The sequence below is a fragment of the Physella acuta genome, unplaced genomic scaffold (genome assembly GCF_028476545.2).
Source record: "Physella acuta isolate Inbredline_101_S28 unplaced genomic scaffold, ASM2847654v3 ptg000087l, whole genome shotgun sequence".
In the NCBI taxonomy this organism is placed as follows: Eukaryota; Metazoa; Mollusca; class Gastropoda; family Physidae; genus Physella; species Physella acuta.
Genome location: NW_026731607.1, coordinates 577,685 through 592,414, shown reverse-complemented (window position 1 = coordinate 592,414; position 14,730 = coordinate 577,685). Strand labels below are relative to the sequence as shown.

General features: G+C 33.6%; 2 protein-coding genes across 2 annotated transcripts; both read right to left on the bottom strand.

Annotated features, from left to right (window-relative positions):
- Positions 1 to 3,610: 3,610 nt before the first annotated feature.
- Positions 3,611 to 7,896, bottom strand: LOC131927225 (kelch-like protein 40). Its single transcript, XM_059282978.1, has 2 exons — positions 7,852 to 7,896; positions 3,611 to 5,409 (listed from the first exon to the last, which is right to left on the bottom strand). Exons 1-2 carry the CDS (start codon positions 7,863 to 7,865, stop codon positions 4,383 to 4,385), a joined length of 1,041 nt encoding a protein of 346 aa, XP_059138961.1. The 5' UTR covers positions 7,866 to 7,896; the 3' UTR covers positions 3,611 to 4,382.
- A 2,292-nt stretch (positions 7,897 to 10,188) lies between these two features.
- Positions 10,189 to 13,255, bottom strand: LOC131926944 (kelch-like protein 40). The gene is made up of 2 exons (XM_059282556.1): positions 13,220 to 13,255; positions 10,189 to 11,816 (listed from the first exon to the last, which is right to left on the bottom strand). The coding sequence occupies exon 2, from the start codon at positions 11,792 to 11,794 to the stop codon at positions 10,628 to 10,630; it is 1,167 nt and encodes a 388-aa protein (XP_059138539.1). The 5' UTR covers positions 11,795 to 11,816; positions 13,220 to 13,255; the 3' UTR covers positions 10,189 to 10,627.
- Between the last annotated feature and the right edge of the window lie 1,475 nt (positions 13,256 to 14,730).

The window sequence follows — 14,730 nt, the reverse complement described above, 5'->3', positions numbered from 1 at the left end:
TTTCCTTTTTAGCTGAATGGCACTTCAACATTTCCTAAACTCAGCACAATTCCTTCTAAAGCCATTGAGATTTTCCTGTGTTATTGTTCTATTTTCTTTCTATACGTTCGCATTTTACCAGCACAATTCCTTCTTAAGCCATTGAGATTTTCCTGTGTTATTGTTCTATTTTTTTTCTATACGTTCGCATTTTACCATCCTACGCTTTTGTCACGAACTCTCATTTCAGCCTCGGCTACCCACCATTAATCAATTTCCTCCATTCAGCAGGGATTTGCCATTTTCGTGTGTGTTGATTAGTACTCCTGCTGAGTACTCCCATTCGTGTTTTGTTTTTCTTTCTCTCTACCGTCATCCCACCCAGAGGCGTAATGACGGAGGGGGGGGGGGCGGGGGGGGGGGGGTTACATATGTCCCCGGGCGTCGAACTTAGGGGGCGCCAAAATGGGTTGGAAAAACAAATTAAAATCTCATTTTAGCTCCAGTTTTGCATTATAAATATAAAAAAAAAATGGGCGGGGGGTTGCAAATTGAAAGTTTGAGGGGGGGGGGGGGGGGGTACGAAACCAAAGTTTGAGGGGGTGGGGGTGCAAATTGAACATTGAAAGTTTGTCCCCGGGCGCCAGGAAGGGTCGCTACGCCTATGCTCCCATCACACGCGTTAAGAGAGGCACTAGCCCCTCTATTGATGACAAAAGTTGCCAGATAAATGACAGGTTTTTATTTTAATTTAAATTCCAATTTGCTATTTACTACATTGAAGCAGACTCTAGGTATACGACATTATAAAGATATGAACGTTTTTAAAAAGTGAAATATGTTAACAACAACTGGTAATTAAATTCTAACTAGTGGGAAAAAACTAATATGTACGGCTTTGTTATTTGAGTAAATGAAACGAGCATTTTTTAAAAATCCCCTTGTGAAAACTCGCATTCAAGTTGAACTATCATAAAATTATCTTATCTATAAATATCCCCCCCCCCCCGAGGTGTTTAGTTACTCTCCTCCCCCGTGTAGCCACATGAAAAAAAAAACTAACAACGAAAGAATAAAATGTATCAGATAAAGGGGTCATGCTTATATTGCATTACGCGTAAGGGTGGGTGTTTTTATAATTTAGGTAGGGGTTAATATGTTATTAATAAATTGCTTTTTATTTTCTTGAATCTCATTGGTACAAAATGTCTGCTTGTGAACATGATTAGATGGGGGTCATCCATAAATGACGTCACGCTTTTTTTGACGATTTTTACTCCCCCTCCTCTCCGTCACACGTCGTCACAAAAAGCCAGACCCCCCCCCTAAAATGACGTCACACCGCAGCCTACAACCCCCTTCAAAATTGCTGTTGAATTTTTCTTAAAACATCGATATTTTTCCAAAATCTTATCAGAACTCTGTCAACATAGAGTAATTTGAAATATTCCTATTACAATTTATTGAAACCGTTTTCTAAAACGCGAAATAACGGCTAAAACTCGTTTTCTAACATTGCAATTTTATAATGCAAAAAGTGACGTCACACCATCTGACCCCCCCCTCCCCCTCATCATACACCATCACAAAAATATTACGGACCCCCCTCCCCCCTACGAGTGTGACGTCATTTATGGACGACCCTATGAGTAAGTAAATGTTAATGATTATATGTTCTCTATGCGTTGGCACCTAATAAAGTATAAAGCGTTACAATACGTTGAATAAAGATGTAACAGCGCTTCTGTGTGTTGTGATATGTGTAGGGGTGGGGGCAGGGCCGGCGCTACCTATAAAGCGAACTAGGCGGTCGTCTAGGGCGCCATTTTTATGGGGGGGGGCGCAAAAGGTTCAATCGCTATTATCAAACAGTACCTAATAATTAATAACTTTTATAAAGGAGTAGCGATCTATTTCGGCACCCAGAACAAACTCTCAAATTCGCACCCACCCCAAAATTAGGTCTATATAGGCCTATATTTATTCGCGATGGTGGAAATGGAACTAGTCCTCGATGTTGCTTCGTTGAGGAGGAGATACGACTTAAAGCTGCGGACACACATTCATACATTCATTCATACATCCAGAAATGACGGGTTAATAAACGCAATTCTCCAGAATGGAAAGTGCGCTAAATATGCTTGTACAAACCACTTTGTAATTTGTTTGTTTTATAAAGATCAATACATTATTAATGATTTCAGCCATCTTGCGATTTCTAATTATATTTTAATAGTCATAGTTTGTTTTTATAATAAAAACCACACTCAGTATACATAGTCTTTTTATCAACACTTACTTATGTGACGCTCAATAGTTAAAACAATTTAAATTCATAAGTTGATTCCAACTTTGTCTTATGTCGCCATTGATAAAAACAAACACGTTCATTTCCGATTGCACCAAATTTCAATACGCAGCGTTGGGAATACACAAATATATGGAGTATGTAAATAATAGAGCCCCCAGAGTAAAAAAAATAGATTCATACACCATTCGAAACTATTCTAAAACATATTGAGATAAAACGAGACTAATAAGCCCTATTAAAATTTTAAAAATATTGCACGTGTTTTACAATAAAGGACAGTGACTGGTAAAAAGCGCCCCGACCTTTGCAAATGAGGGAGGTGGGGGCGTCCCAACCCACAATGCCGTCCCAACCCACAGTGTAACTTAAGATGTAGGAAAAAGTTCAGGGAGATCACTCCCGCATTATTTACATTTTACCGACGTAACTACGCCTGTCTGTGATTTTGATGAAATAGTTGCCAGCGCACTTGCGTCTGATAACAACACACAGAAAAAAAAATTTAATTGTTTTATCTGATAGGACATTTATTTTACCATTAATATAAAACGACTATACTCAATGATAAAATGCATCTAAGATAGTGTTACTGTGAAACGGCGTGGCTGGACGGCAGAGCGTAAAAATGTTAACCCTAATGTCTTGAGTTCGTATTCTGGGTTTAATTAATCAGGACATTCTGCTCTGATCGGTACATAATTCACGTTAGGGGAAAGGAAAAAGCGATTAGGCATGATGCTAAACACGTTATCTCATTTCATGAAAACATAAACTCTACTCCAACTGCTGAGCGGACTGTTAGGTTGGAAACTTTGTAGTCTTATCTGACTACATTTTAAGTTTCCATGCCGGTTGTGATGTAACATAAATAGCAAGTATTTAACTATCGTCGATTGCAAGCTAACGATTCATTTTAAACAAAGTCCAAGCTTTACACAAGACGTCGGTTATCTAAGAAGGAAATATAAAATATTAAACATTTCAAAGTGATGATTGACACTAACTTGTGAATGATTTTATCGTAAACGAAAATGATTTCATTGGGTTTGAATTCCGGCCTATTAATTTTGTTAATAGCTTCGTATGATTTTAGAAATATAAGTAATAGATTGAGGAGATGTTTGTGTCAATAATAACTTTTTAGTTATGATCTATGAATCAGAGTTATATTATGTAATCCGTGAAAACAATGTTTGGAGAAACATATCATGATACACGTCGTTGTAATAAGATTTTTTATTGTCAGTTTACACGCGATGTTATGTGAATCGTGCAAACATACAGTCAATGATGTAGATCACACTCAAGCATAGAGTCAATAATGTAGATCACATTCAAGCATAAAGTCAATGATGTAGATCACGTAAGCATACAGTAAATGGTGTAGATCACACAGAAGCATACAGTCAATGATGTACATCACACTGAAGCATACAGTCATTGATGTAGATCACAATCAAAATGTGTTCACTTCAGTGTTGATCAATTCCTTATATCAGATACGCTTATTTCATTGGGCGTTGTGTATCCTTTAAATCAGTTCTATAGCACTTAAAAACAAATACTAATCTTTTATGGCGAAACTTGATTGACGGCCTAACTATGACAGCTTATTAAATAATCATGTTTACAAATTTCATGAAACAAATCTACAAATTTTGGGCCATAAACTTAATTGAATAATATAAAAAGTGTGAATTTGTGTGTGTTTACATATGCGTTTTTTTTGTCTGTGAATATATAGGTTTTTAATTACAGTAAAGGCAGTGGTCAAGTTTCTATTTTAACTGTGCCGTTAGTCAACTTAGCTTGAGAAATACTTATGAGTGGTTCCAAATACGTTTGTACATGTTTACTATAAAAAAATTCTACGTTGTAGTTTTCAAAAAGGAAAACAATCAAATTATTGTTTTTAAAAATATAAAATCAAATGTTTAGGCCTAATGATACTTGTGCTTTAGAAAGTAATTGCAATGGGTAGCATTTTTTTAAATATCGATAGGTTTAGGGGTAGATGGGGGGTAGTTTGTGTATGGCAGCAGAGAAACTTGTTGTATTATAAACAGCACAGTTAGTATGTTAATTTAACACTTTAGCAGCACTGAAAACCAAAAGAGAAATTCAAAATGTACAGAACAAATATGAAGAATAGAAATCCATCAGCTGTCTTAAAACGTTGATTCGCCGTTTTGGATTCTACGTTAAGAATTTTTGTTTTTGTGGCGACTTCTCTAATAGATGCGACCCTGGTTATTTGAGTTATGGCACCAAAATTTGCCAAGACAAATTTATTGTTCAAAAGTTTGATCAGGCACTCCGTGGAAGTGTGTTTCAGTGGAACTCGAGCAAACAACTGACCAAGGTATGACCTGCGGAGTGTTATGTTATCCTGGTCATATGTCGAAGCAATCTCTTTCCCATGTGACGTGCTGGAACATTTATTAGAAGAACTAGTCAGATGAGAGTCATCTGAACACGTCCATTTTAAAACTGCCTGCACGACATAATCAGTTCTAAGACACCAATCGTGTTTTAAAATATATTTCAAATCATCAAAAGAAAGTTGCATCAAGACGTCTGATTCAGCAATCTTCTGAAAATTATCCACCATAAACTCTTTAGTTTTCTTCAAAACGACGACAGAATCCAACAGCTTAGCTTCAATAAATATTTGCCAGAAATTTTGTAAATTTATTTTATCTTTCACAACTTTTTCACAATCCGAAATTAAAAATGTGATTTCCAGTAGAGTAGACGCGTGCCACATTTCAACCATGTTTTCTTCAGTTAAAACATGCTTCCCTTTATAAAAAACATCCAGTATAAGACCAAATATTTCTGGCGTTATTCCGTGTATGATACAACTTGATTCTGATTTTGATCTCTTATCTGTCCTCATGAGAGCCTCAAAGAAACCAGAGCAGGAACTTAAGACAAACTTGTGACAGTTGAACTTGGTGTTGCCAACGTTGACGGTAAAGTCTGTGTAGTTGTCCTTGTTTTCATCGAAACATCTGCAGACTTCCTTAGCTACGTGTAGGGCGTCGTCCTTATGATAGTCAACTACAGAATGACGATCGAACAAAAACATGGCTGGTTGTAGAGTAGAATTTAGATTTCTGAAAACACAAAAACAAGGAATTATTAAAATGTTTTTGCTATTGCTAAGAATACTAAGAGAAAGGAAACAAAAATTTTAATTTTAATGAGTTCGCTGTAGTTATATAATGATATATAATAATACTTAAATACAAGTTTAGTTTTTTTTGTTTTTTAGTTATTTTTTTATTTCTAAAACTGAAGTATTTGCGACTATCATTCGGTGTAATTTAGCTTAAAAGTTGAGTCCCAATCATTTTTACTTCTATTTTCAATTAAAACAATTAAAGTCAAACATTTGTTTGTAAACGAATGTCGTTGGTGACATAATTATATACATAGTAGAATAGTCAGAAAAATAGTTATTTACATAGTATTCATCACAATTTGTGCAGTAAATAAACCGGGAGTGATCTCCCCTAATTGTTCTCGAATATTCTTATATAAAACAACAGGGGATGGGAACTCGGGATATAGTTAAGATTTTTAATCCATTTTAAATACTTAAACTTTTTAAAACAGAATCTCATAAAAAAAAGAATTGCGCACCAAGCGAACGCCGAATAAAGATGTGTATAATAGAGCGGAATATTATTAGTACTTTTTAAATTCACATGCTTTTTTTAAGAAATCGAAAAAAGTGAAAATTACTTCTTCTGGTCAACGGAAAGGCAGAGAATTAGATCTTTCACTTATATGTGAAATTTCCTTTAGCTATCTGAAATAGTACTCAAGTTATAGGCTTTTAAAAAAATTGAAAGTAGAAAAAGTTTCTGTTTCGTTTATCGGAAATCGCTCAAATGTTGATACGGATCTACAAAGTTGATATAATATCTATATATGAAATTTCATCAACCCAGCTGTAATGGTACTCAAGTTATCGTGTTTACAGACACACACAGACACACAGACACACATACACACACAGACATACGGACAAGATTGCAAAACTATGTATTTCCGACTCATGTTGCACGATTACAATAATTCGTAGATAGGAGAAAGTAAAAAATGCAAAAGGAAAAGGAAAACATAAAATAACAAGCGAATAGACGTTGGTGTGGGGGTGAATGGGGGGAGGGTGGGAGCGTGTAAGAATCCTCCAAAGGTACTTTTTTTTTAAATTTCTTTTTTTTTTATTTTATTTTTTTTTTCGCCTCAGACATGTAATTTACAGCGTCTATTGGCCGTGCATGTTCGCTTTAGTTTTACAGTTTTCATCATCGGCTTGTGAGGACTGATACAGCTTAACAATAGTAATACTTCTTTCTTACTTGTAGCCAACTTTCATTCATTTGAGATGGTTTACTTATACATAGATCTAATACAAAACGTCTATATATATATATATATATATATATATATATATATATATATATATATATATATATATATATATATATATATATATGTATATATATATTATACGTGTCGATTTCCACTTTTCGTATGGCGTGGAATTTGTACATGGTACAGTAGTACTTTTCATTTATTTTATAAGTCAATCATACGGAGTCTGATTTTTTTTGTGTGTTCTATTTTTTTTAATCAAAGCCTATAAGTCAAATGGGTACAAATAAGATTGATATCTCCGATTATTGTTGTTGACATGAATAAAAAAATCATGTTATTATGATATTCACTTTATAACTATGATATTCTCTTTATGTCTTGGGAGATGTCAAAATTAATAGCCGAGGATAGGAAGAAATGGAAGGAAATGGTGGAGGCCCTATGCTCCATAAGGAGCAAAGAGGACTAAGTCAAGTAAGTCTTTATAACTGCGCTAAAAAAACGAAAGTCTGAAAAAAAATTAGAAAAATAATTTTACAGAATCTGTAATATAAAAGTTGCAAATGCAGAGAACGTGATAGATCTATATGTAGGAATAAGTTTCCTGAAATAAAGAACTTTCCAAAATAAATCTGCTCATATTTTAATTATTTTTTAATTAAGTATATTAACTTCTGGGTCAATTAGTTTTAATGTTTGGCGTCTGCTACTGCTAATAATAATATTATAATATTATAAATTCTTTGTACAAGTTTGGCGCTTCCTTATAATGTATACTACCCTATAAAGCAACAAGATGTCTTTTATAAGGAATTCATTCCTAAGCGACGATAAGGAAAAATCAAATTGTTTTTATATATCTGTTTTTTAGTTCAGTTACAGAAAACACTAAAAATTCAAATTCATCAAATCTTTGGTCAACATAAAAATAATCGATTACACTGTTTGAAGCACGATGTTGTAATAATACTTGATTGTTAAAGTATTTGATTTGGCATTCGAGACGAATAAGCCCTGTAACTTAAGTCTTAAGGATAGATTTAGGTCTATAGACATCTATTATCAATTATTATTATGATTTTTATAAATGGCACACGTTTTTACTCAAATCTTCTTAACAAAATTATTCGTCCCTTTGAGTGTGCGGTGGAAATATCTTATAATTCTACCTTTCACGTAGCATTTCGAATCTAAAATGACATTCGTTTTAGTTTACCGCCAGAAATAACAATAGCTACGTTCAACTAAAATTGCACCGGAAACAAAGGCGCTTTATTGGGAATTACCGATGTTAGAATATTATTAGACTATGACCGTCTTACACTACAGCTCAAGTTGAATACAACACTTTGTGTTTTTGTGTAATAAACAAGAACAACTGCAATTACTAAACAACATCCATTCACTAAGTGGCCACTATTCATTTACAGTGTAGTGCAAAAAAACTAAATATATCTGAATAGGAATATCTAAATAAAACTTACTTGGGTCGAATTTAAAAAAAAAAGTATAACTATACTATTGTAATACAGAAACATGTAAATGGTGGTGATTGGAAAATGAGCAACGGAAATAATTGAGCACAAAAAAAGTGCGCAGCGGCATTTTTGTTTACTTAATTTGAGCTTTTATATATAGACATTAACAAAAAGTGACTACATGTAAATTATAGCTTAATAAAACATATTTCAACGAAGTTTGAAACAATTTAAGAGTATTAGAATAATTGGTTTGCATTTGTGAATTTTTCTTTTTGCGCAGTTTTTACTTTCTCGTATATACGAAGTATAGAGAAAGTCTTGTAATCGTGCAAAAAAAAAATCGAGGTTTTTACAAATCTCGACGTTTTACATCTCACTGAAACGGAAAAACATAATTTTGCAATATTGTCCGTATGTCTGTGTGTCTGTCTGTCTGTGTGTCTGTGTGTGTGTGTGTGATAACTTGAGTACCGTTACAGCTAGGTTGATAAAATTTCATATATAAGTATTTTATCAAAATCGTAGATTTGTGTTAACTTTTGAGCGATTTCCGATAACCGGAAGTGGTACTTTTTCTACGTTGAATTTTCAAAAACATATAACTTGAGTATTATTTCAGATAAATACAGGACATTTCACATGTAAGTAAAACATCTCATTCTCTACCTTCTGTCAAATTTAGGGTAATTTCCGTTGACCGGAAGTACTAATTTACGCTATTTCCGATTTCTCAAAAACGCATGTCAATTTATAAAGTTCTAATAATATTGCGCACTATTATGCACTTTTTTATTTGGCGTTCACTTGGTGTGCAATTCTTTTGTCTACGAGATTTTTTTCTATTTTTAAAACTTTAAGTAATTAAAATGGATTAAAAATCAAGTCTATAGCCGACTTCAAATCCCCTGTTATTTTATATAAGAATATTCGAGAAAGTTTTTGGGAGATCACTCCCGGTTTATTTTATAGCTTATTTTTCTGGGAACCGTAAATGCACATTCAGAGACACTCAGAGAGACTCAATAGTACACTGATCAGACTAGCTGTCTAACTCTATACCTGTGATAATCAAAGTCATGCCTCAGCCTTATCCCACCGCACCTCTGATAACGTTATATAACCTAACTAGAGCATACTCACTTAACCTCACCAGACCAAAGCTTTATTATACTTACCTTACATAACCTAACTAGAGCATACTCACTTAACCTCACCAGACCTAAGCTTTATTATACTTACCTTACATAACCTAACTAGAGCACACTCACTTAACCTCACCAGACCTAAACTTTATTATACTTACCTTACATAACCTAACTAGAGCATACTCACTTAACCTCACCAGACCTAAGCTTTATTATACTTACCTTACATAACCTAACTAGAGCACACTCACTTAACCTCACCAGACCTAAACTTTATTATACTTACCTTACATAACCTAACTAGAGCATACTCACTTAACCTCACCAGACCTAAATTTTATTATACTTACCTTACATAACCTAACTAGAGCATACTCACTTAACCTCACCAGACCTAAACTTTATTATACTTACCTTACATAACCTAACTTCTCCTAATCTACCCTATCTTACCGCAACCGTTCCTGTTTACTAACAATTAAAGTAAATAAATTTGAAAAATTGAAACACGCATATCCTTATTAACTAAAAAATCGTATTTCAAAGTGTTTTGTTTTTCTATTGCAATGTACATATAACATGCATTAAATATGTTATCTTTTGAACACATTACGAGCAAACTATTGCATCAATTGTTAACTAAAATAAAACTAAAACTCCAACCTTCAGAACTGAGGTGCTCATAACGTTAACTTTTTATAACATTTAAAGAAACTAGCTCAGCTAAATAAATCCTACAAATGTATTTGTAGGTGATTTTTCAAAATAGGTCGTAAACTAAATTCTTAATATGAATAAAAAGGTTAACATTTTTTGAAACATGTTTATTAGTAGATTATTCATACAAAATATAGCATTATTAAAATAACTTAATGTCATATATTCCCAGCATGCATGCGTTCGGTGATACACCTAATACACAAACACTTACTCTTCGGTGTTGATTTATATTTGATGTTATATGAGTCATGCAATCATACAGTTGATGATACAGATCAACTTTCACTTATACATGAAATTATATAGATCAGTCAGAATGTCTCGACTTCTTTGTAAATCAACATGTACTTAAATTATATGTTATAAGAAAATGCATATCTCAATGGGTTTGAATGTTTAAATCAATGTTTCTTAAAAAGAAATGTATTTATGTTTAAACATGATTGTCAATCTCTAATAAAAGCTTATGGTGCACACGTTTGTTACCTATTCAGCGAAACACACCAACACATTTTTTGTAATGAACTGACGTAATGGGACCAATGGTGGTGAAGAATGGCACTGAGATAATTAGCAGTTCTGTAAAAAAAACAATTGTTCTATTGTGGAAAGATTTTTTGGTTGTATTTGACTGCATACCGTTGTAAAAACACACAGCTGGTAGGAAAAGCAGACGTGATAATCATGTAAATAACAATGGCCATCATAAAGGCAATCACAAGTGCAGCTCCATAGAGGCAATATTTGCCTACACGTTGGCGTGTAGTTTTAGAAGGTTTGTTTTCTGTAGATTGCGTCGAATCTGAGTTGAACATAAAGCCGTTTGTAAAAGTCTGGGTTTCGTTTGTTTTTTCGTTGAAACTTTTCGTTTCTCCGGCATCGAATCTTGTAGCGGCTATCTGGTTCACAAGAGTTATGGCATCGAAATTTGACAAGACAAATCGGTTGTTCATAAGTTTAGCCAGGCAAGCGTTAGTTGTGTCTTGGAGAGGAAGTACGGTCAGCAGCTCACCAAGGTGTGACCTGCGCAGTGTGATGTTGTCCTGGTCCAATGTCACCACGTCAACCGCGCTACGAGACGGTTTTAGCCGATCAAATATTGTCTTGACCATATCTGTCGTGCTTAAACATTTCTTTGGTGTAGCCGCGAGATAGGAATCATCTGAACATGTCCATTTTAAAACTGACTGCACGGAAAAATCGGCTTCGAACAAGAAGTTATTGTGGTTTAAAATGAATTTTAAGTCATCCAAAGAAAGTTGCATGAAGACATTTGACTCTAAAATCTCCGAAAAATTGTTCACCATAAACTCTTTTACTCTAGTCGTGACGTCAATAGAATCCAGCAGCTTGGCATCGGTAAATATTTCCCAGTAGTTTTCTAAATTTACTCTCTCCTTTACGAAGTTTTCACAATCCACAATCAAAAATTTGATCTGCAGTTGATTGGATGCGTGCCACATTTCAAGCATGTTTTCCTCGTCTAAAACTTCCGACCCTTTGTAAATAACATCAAGTATGAGACCAAATATTTCTGGGGAGATACCCTCTATGGTGCAAGTTGATTCAGATTTTTCTCTCATATCTGTCCTCATGAGAGCCTCAAAGAAACCAGAGCAGGAACTTAGGACAAACTTGTGACAGTTGAACTTGGTGTCGCCAACGTTGACGGTAAAGTCAGTAAAATTGTTCTTGTGTTTTTCAAAACATTTGAAAACTTCCGTAGCTACGTGTATGTTGTCGACCGTATGCTCGGTGTGAGACATTTGTGTGTTGGATGTTTGCTGCCTAGAAAAAAATTAGAAGGTTAAATGTTTTTATTATATTTAACAATATTAAATAACATAATTTGCAGTTAGGCATGGTCAAAATGTAAAATAATTGTAGTTTAGAGACTTAACTGTATATCTAAAGTACATACAACAACCGCAAATATTAAAGTTAGACAAGAATTTGATTTAAACACGAAAATGACATTCGTTTCCTGTTTTTTTTAGTTGTTTTTTTTAGTGGACTATATATTTAATGATCTTTAACGCCTTTTGAGAATGTGTAAGTTTACACTTAAAATATTACGTTAAGGGGCAAACGGTTCAGATTGTAGCGAAACTCAAAATTGAAAATGTATGACTTTAATTTTTAAGTGCTTTTTTTCGGTAAAATCACGATATAGTGTCCTTTCATTATTCCGGAATTGTACAGCAGTAAAAAACAGTAAAACCATGACGTAGTCTGCCGAGCCGTTCCGAAAACACAGAAAATATTGTAAACCATCATCTATTTTAATACATAATGTTTAAAAATGTGCATGGGTTGATTTTAGTTGCATTTTAAATACTGTTTTGCTAATCATTTTGTATTTCTAATTATTTTAAGTGTATATGCTAATTGTTGCTGCTACTAAACATTGTTCTAGTTCTTCTAACTACTTTTAACTTTAGTAAATCGAATCGTCTTATTTTACTAGATCTAGATGATAGATCTAGTTGTCGCAAGTCTTCTGCAGGTGTTTTTTTTTTGTTTCTTAAAAAAAGTATTGATTACTTCACTCGACTTTATTGATAACATTTAGATTTACTAATGTTATTAATTTTCTGCCAATTAAACTTTAAATTAAGTTTAACCATTAATTTAATGCACATGACTTTATTTTTATTTTAACGGTCAAATAAACTATGGTTTACGGTAACGAATTTTTACGAAACTCAACAAAAATCACCGGATAATTTAGGACGCTATATCGTGATTTTACCTTTTTTTCTTTTAAGGAGATGAGCTGAAATTACAAAGATTATTTTAGAAAATTTTAATCAAATCGAATTTTAGCTGGGTTATTCATTCTCTCTGACAAAGCTTAGACCAATACAAAAATATACATCAAAACATCTATAAACATAAAGCAAAGTGGTCGGATGCCGATTACCACTTGTTCAGATGGGGCAGCTGGACGACATCATTGACCTTCGACATTACCGTGCTATTTATTTGCTGCAGTTTTTTAATACAAACGTTTAACCAGCCTATACCGGAAACATGCGTGGTAGCTTTTATGCTTAATTACACCAGTTTTTTACAAAACCCTTATTAACACATTGATTGTATCGTTTCTGTACGCATTCACAATGTCTTATCGCTCCAACGTCTTATACAAACTTCTGAAAGCAACCGAATTTAAGCAAATTAAATATTACCTTTCGTTGTGTAGCCAGTGATAACAACGAACACGGTCAAATATGACTGCACCGAAACAGAATGGCGCTGTATTGGGAATCCCCGATTGGTATTATTACAGCGCAAACTTGTTTCAGCACCGCACAAGGTGCGTAAAATGTAATGGCTGGCTTTGTTGTGTCCAACAAACAGAACTACAATAAATAAAAGACGTCCTTTTTAAAATGATTGTATGTTATAAACTTGATAGTTTTTCAACTCGAAAAACAGCACGGTGTAATTGGATATGAAGCATTTCCTTAGCTGTACAGTTTGTTATTGAAGAATCATTTTGACTGTTAGGAGTTATTTAATTGTGGCATGTTTTCTCTACGTTGTCTTCGTCTTACAACATTGGCTTGACGTACAGTTTGTTATTGACGAATCATTTTGCCTGTTATTACTTATTTAATTGTGGAATGTTTTCTCTACGTTGTCTTCGTCCTACAACATTCGCTAGACTTATTGACTTTCCCGTCATATTGTCTCGATATCGCTTAAAACTATTTTTATCTCCTTCTATTAGCAATTAACAACGGTTTTTTTCTAATACAACTGCTATACAGCGCTTTTGAGTTTTGGCATTTCACTGTTGGTTGCCGCAGTTTTTTGTGCAAGTGTTAATGTGCTAGCTCGCGTTTAGCTAGGCGTTTGATAGATTCTGTAATAAAATACATATTCAGAAATGTACTATTTAAAGCATTCATGATGATAAACTTGCAAATTATTTCACCTTTTTATAATTTTGTTTAGTTACCGAAATGTCCTAAGAGTCATATACGCGAAATATTTAGTTTAAAACGAAAAAAAAAGTCTCGATTTTTATAACCAAATTTGTTGTAATAAAACCTAAACCTATTTTTAAAATATGTAATAGGACATTTGGGACTTTTTACCGTGGGGTCCATTAAATTAAGGATGTAGATTGTAGATCTAGATAAAAATGTATAAGCTCATGAGGTACAACACACGCTTTTTAGTCAAATTATATTTAAAAAATATTTGTTTCTTTCTGTGAGCAATAGTTATAGTTCTACTTTTCTCATACAAAGTACAGAAAATAAATTTTTATAAGTAGGTCTATATAGGTCTAGAGTCTTAACTGACTTTCAATTTTAGTTTAGTTTGTCACCGACACCAACAACTATGATTGCACTAAAAACTTAAAACATTGGGAATCCCCGGTTATTGGGTATTATTAGATTAATACCTTCTTAAACCTTAACTCTAGGTGTATAGATTTTGCATGCCTGCATGTTACAAGCAGATCTACAAAACTGAACCATTCCGTTTTGTTACATTTATTTACAGTATAGCACTTCAAACTAAATAGGTATACAGTTGAATAAGAGGGAAAAAGCTTAACTTACTTGGGTCTTCATTAAACAATTTAACTTATACTGGGTCTCCACTAAATGATTTTACTTACTTGGGTCTCCACTAAACAATTTAACTTACTTGGGTCTCTACTAAACAATTTGACCTACTTGGG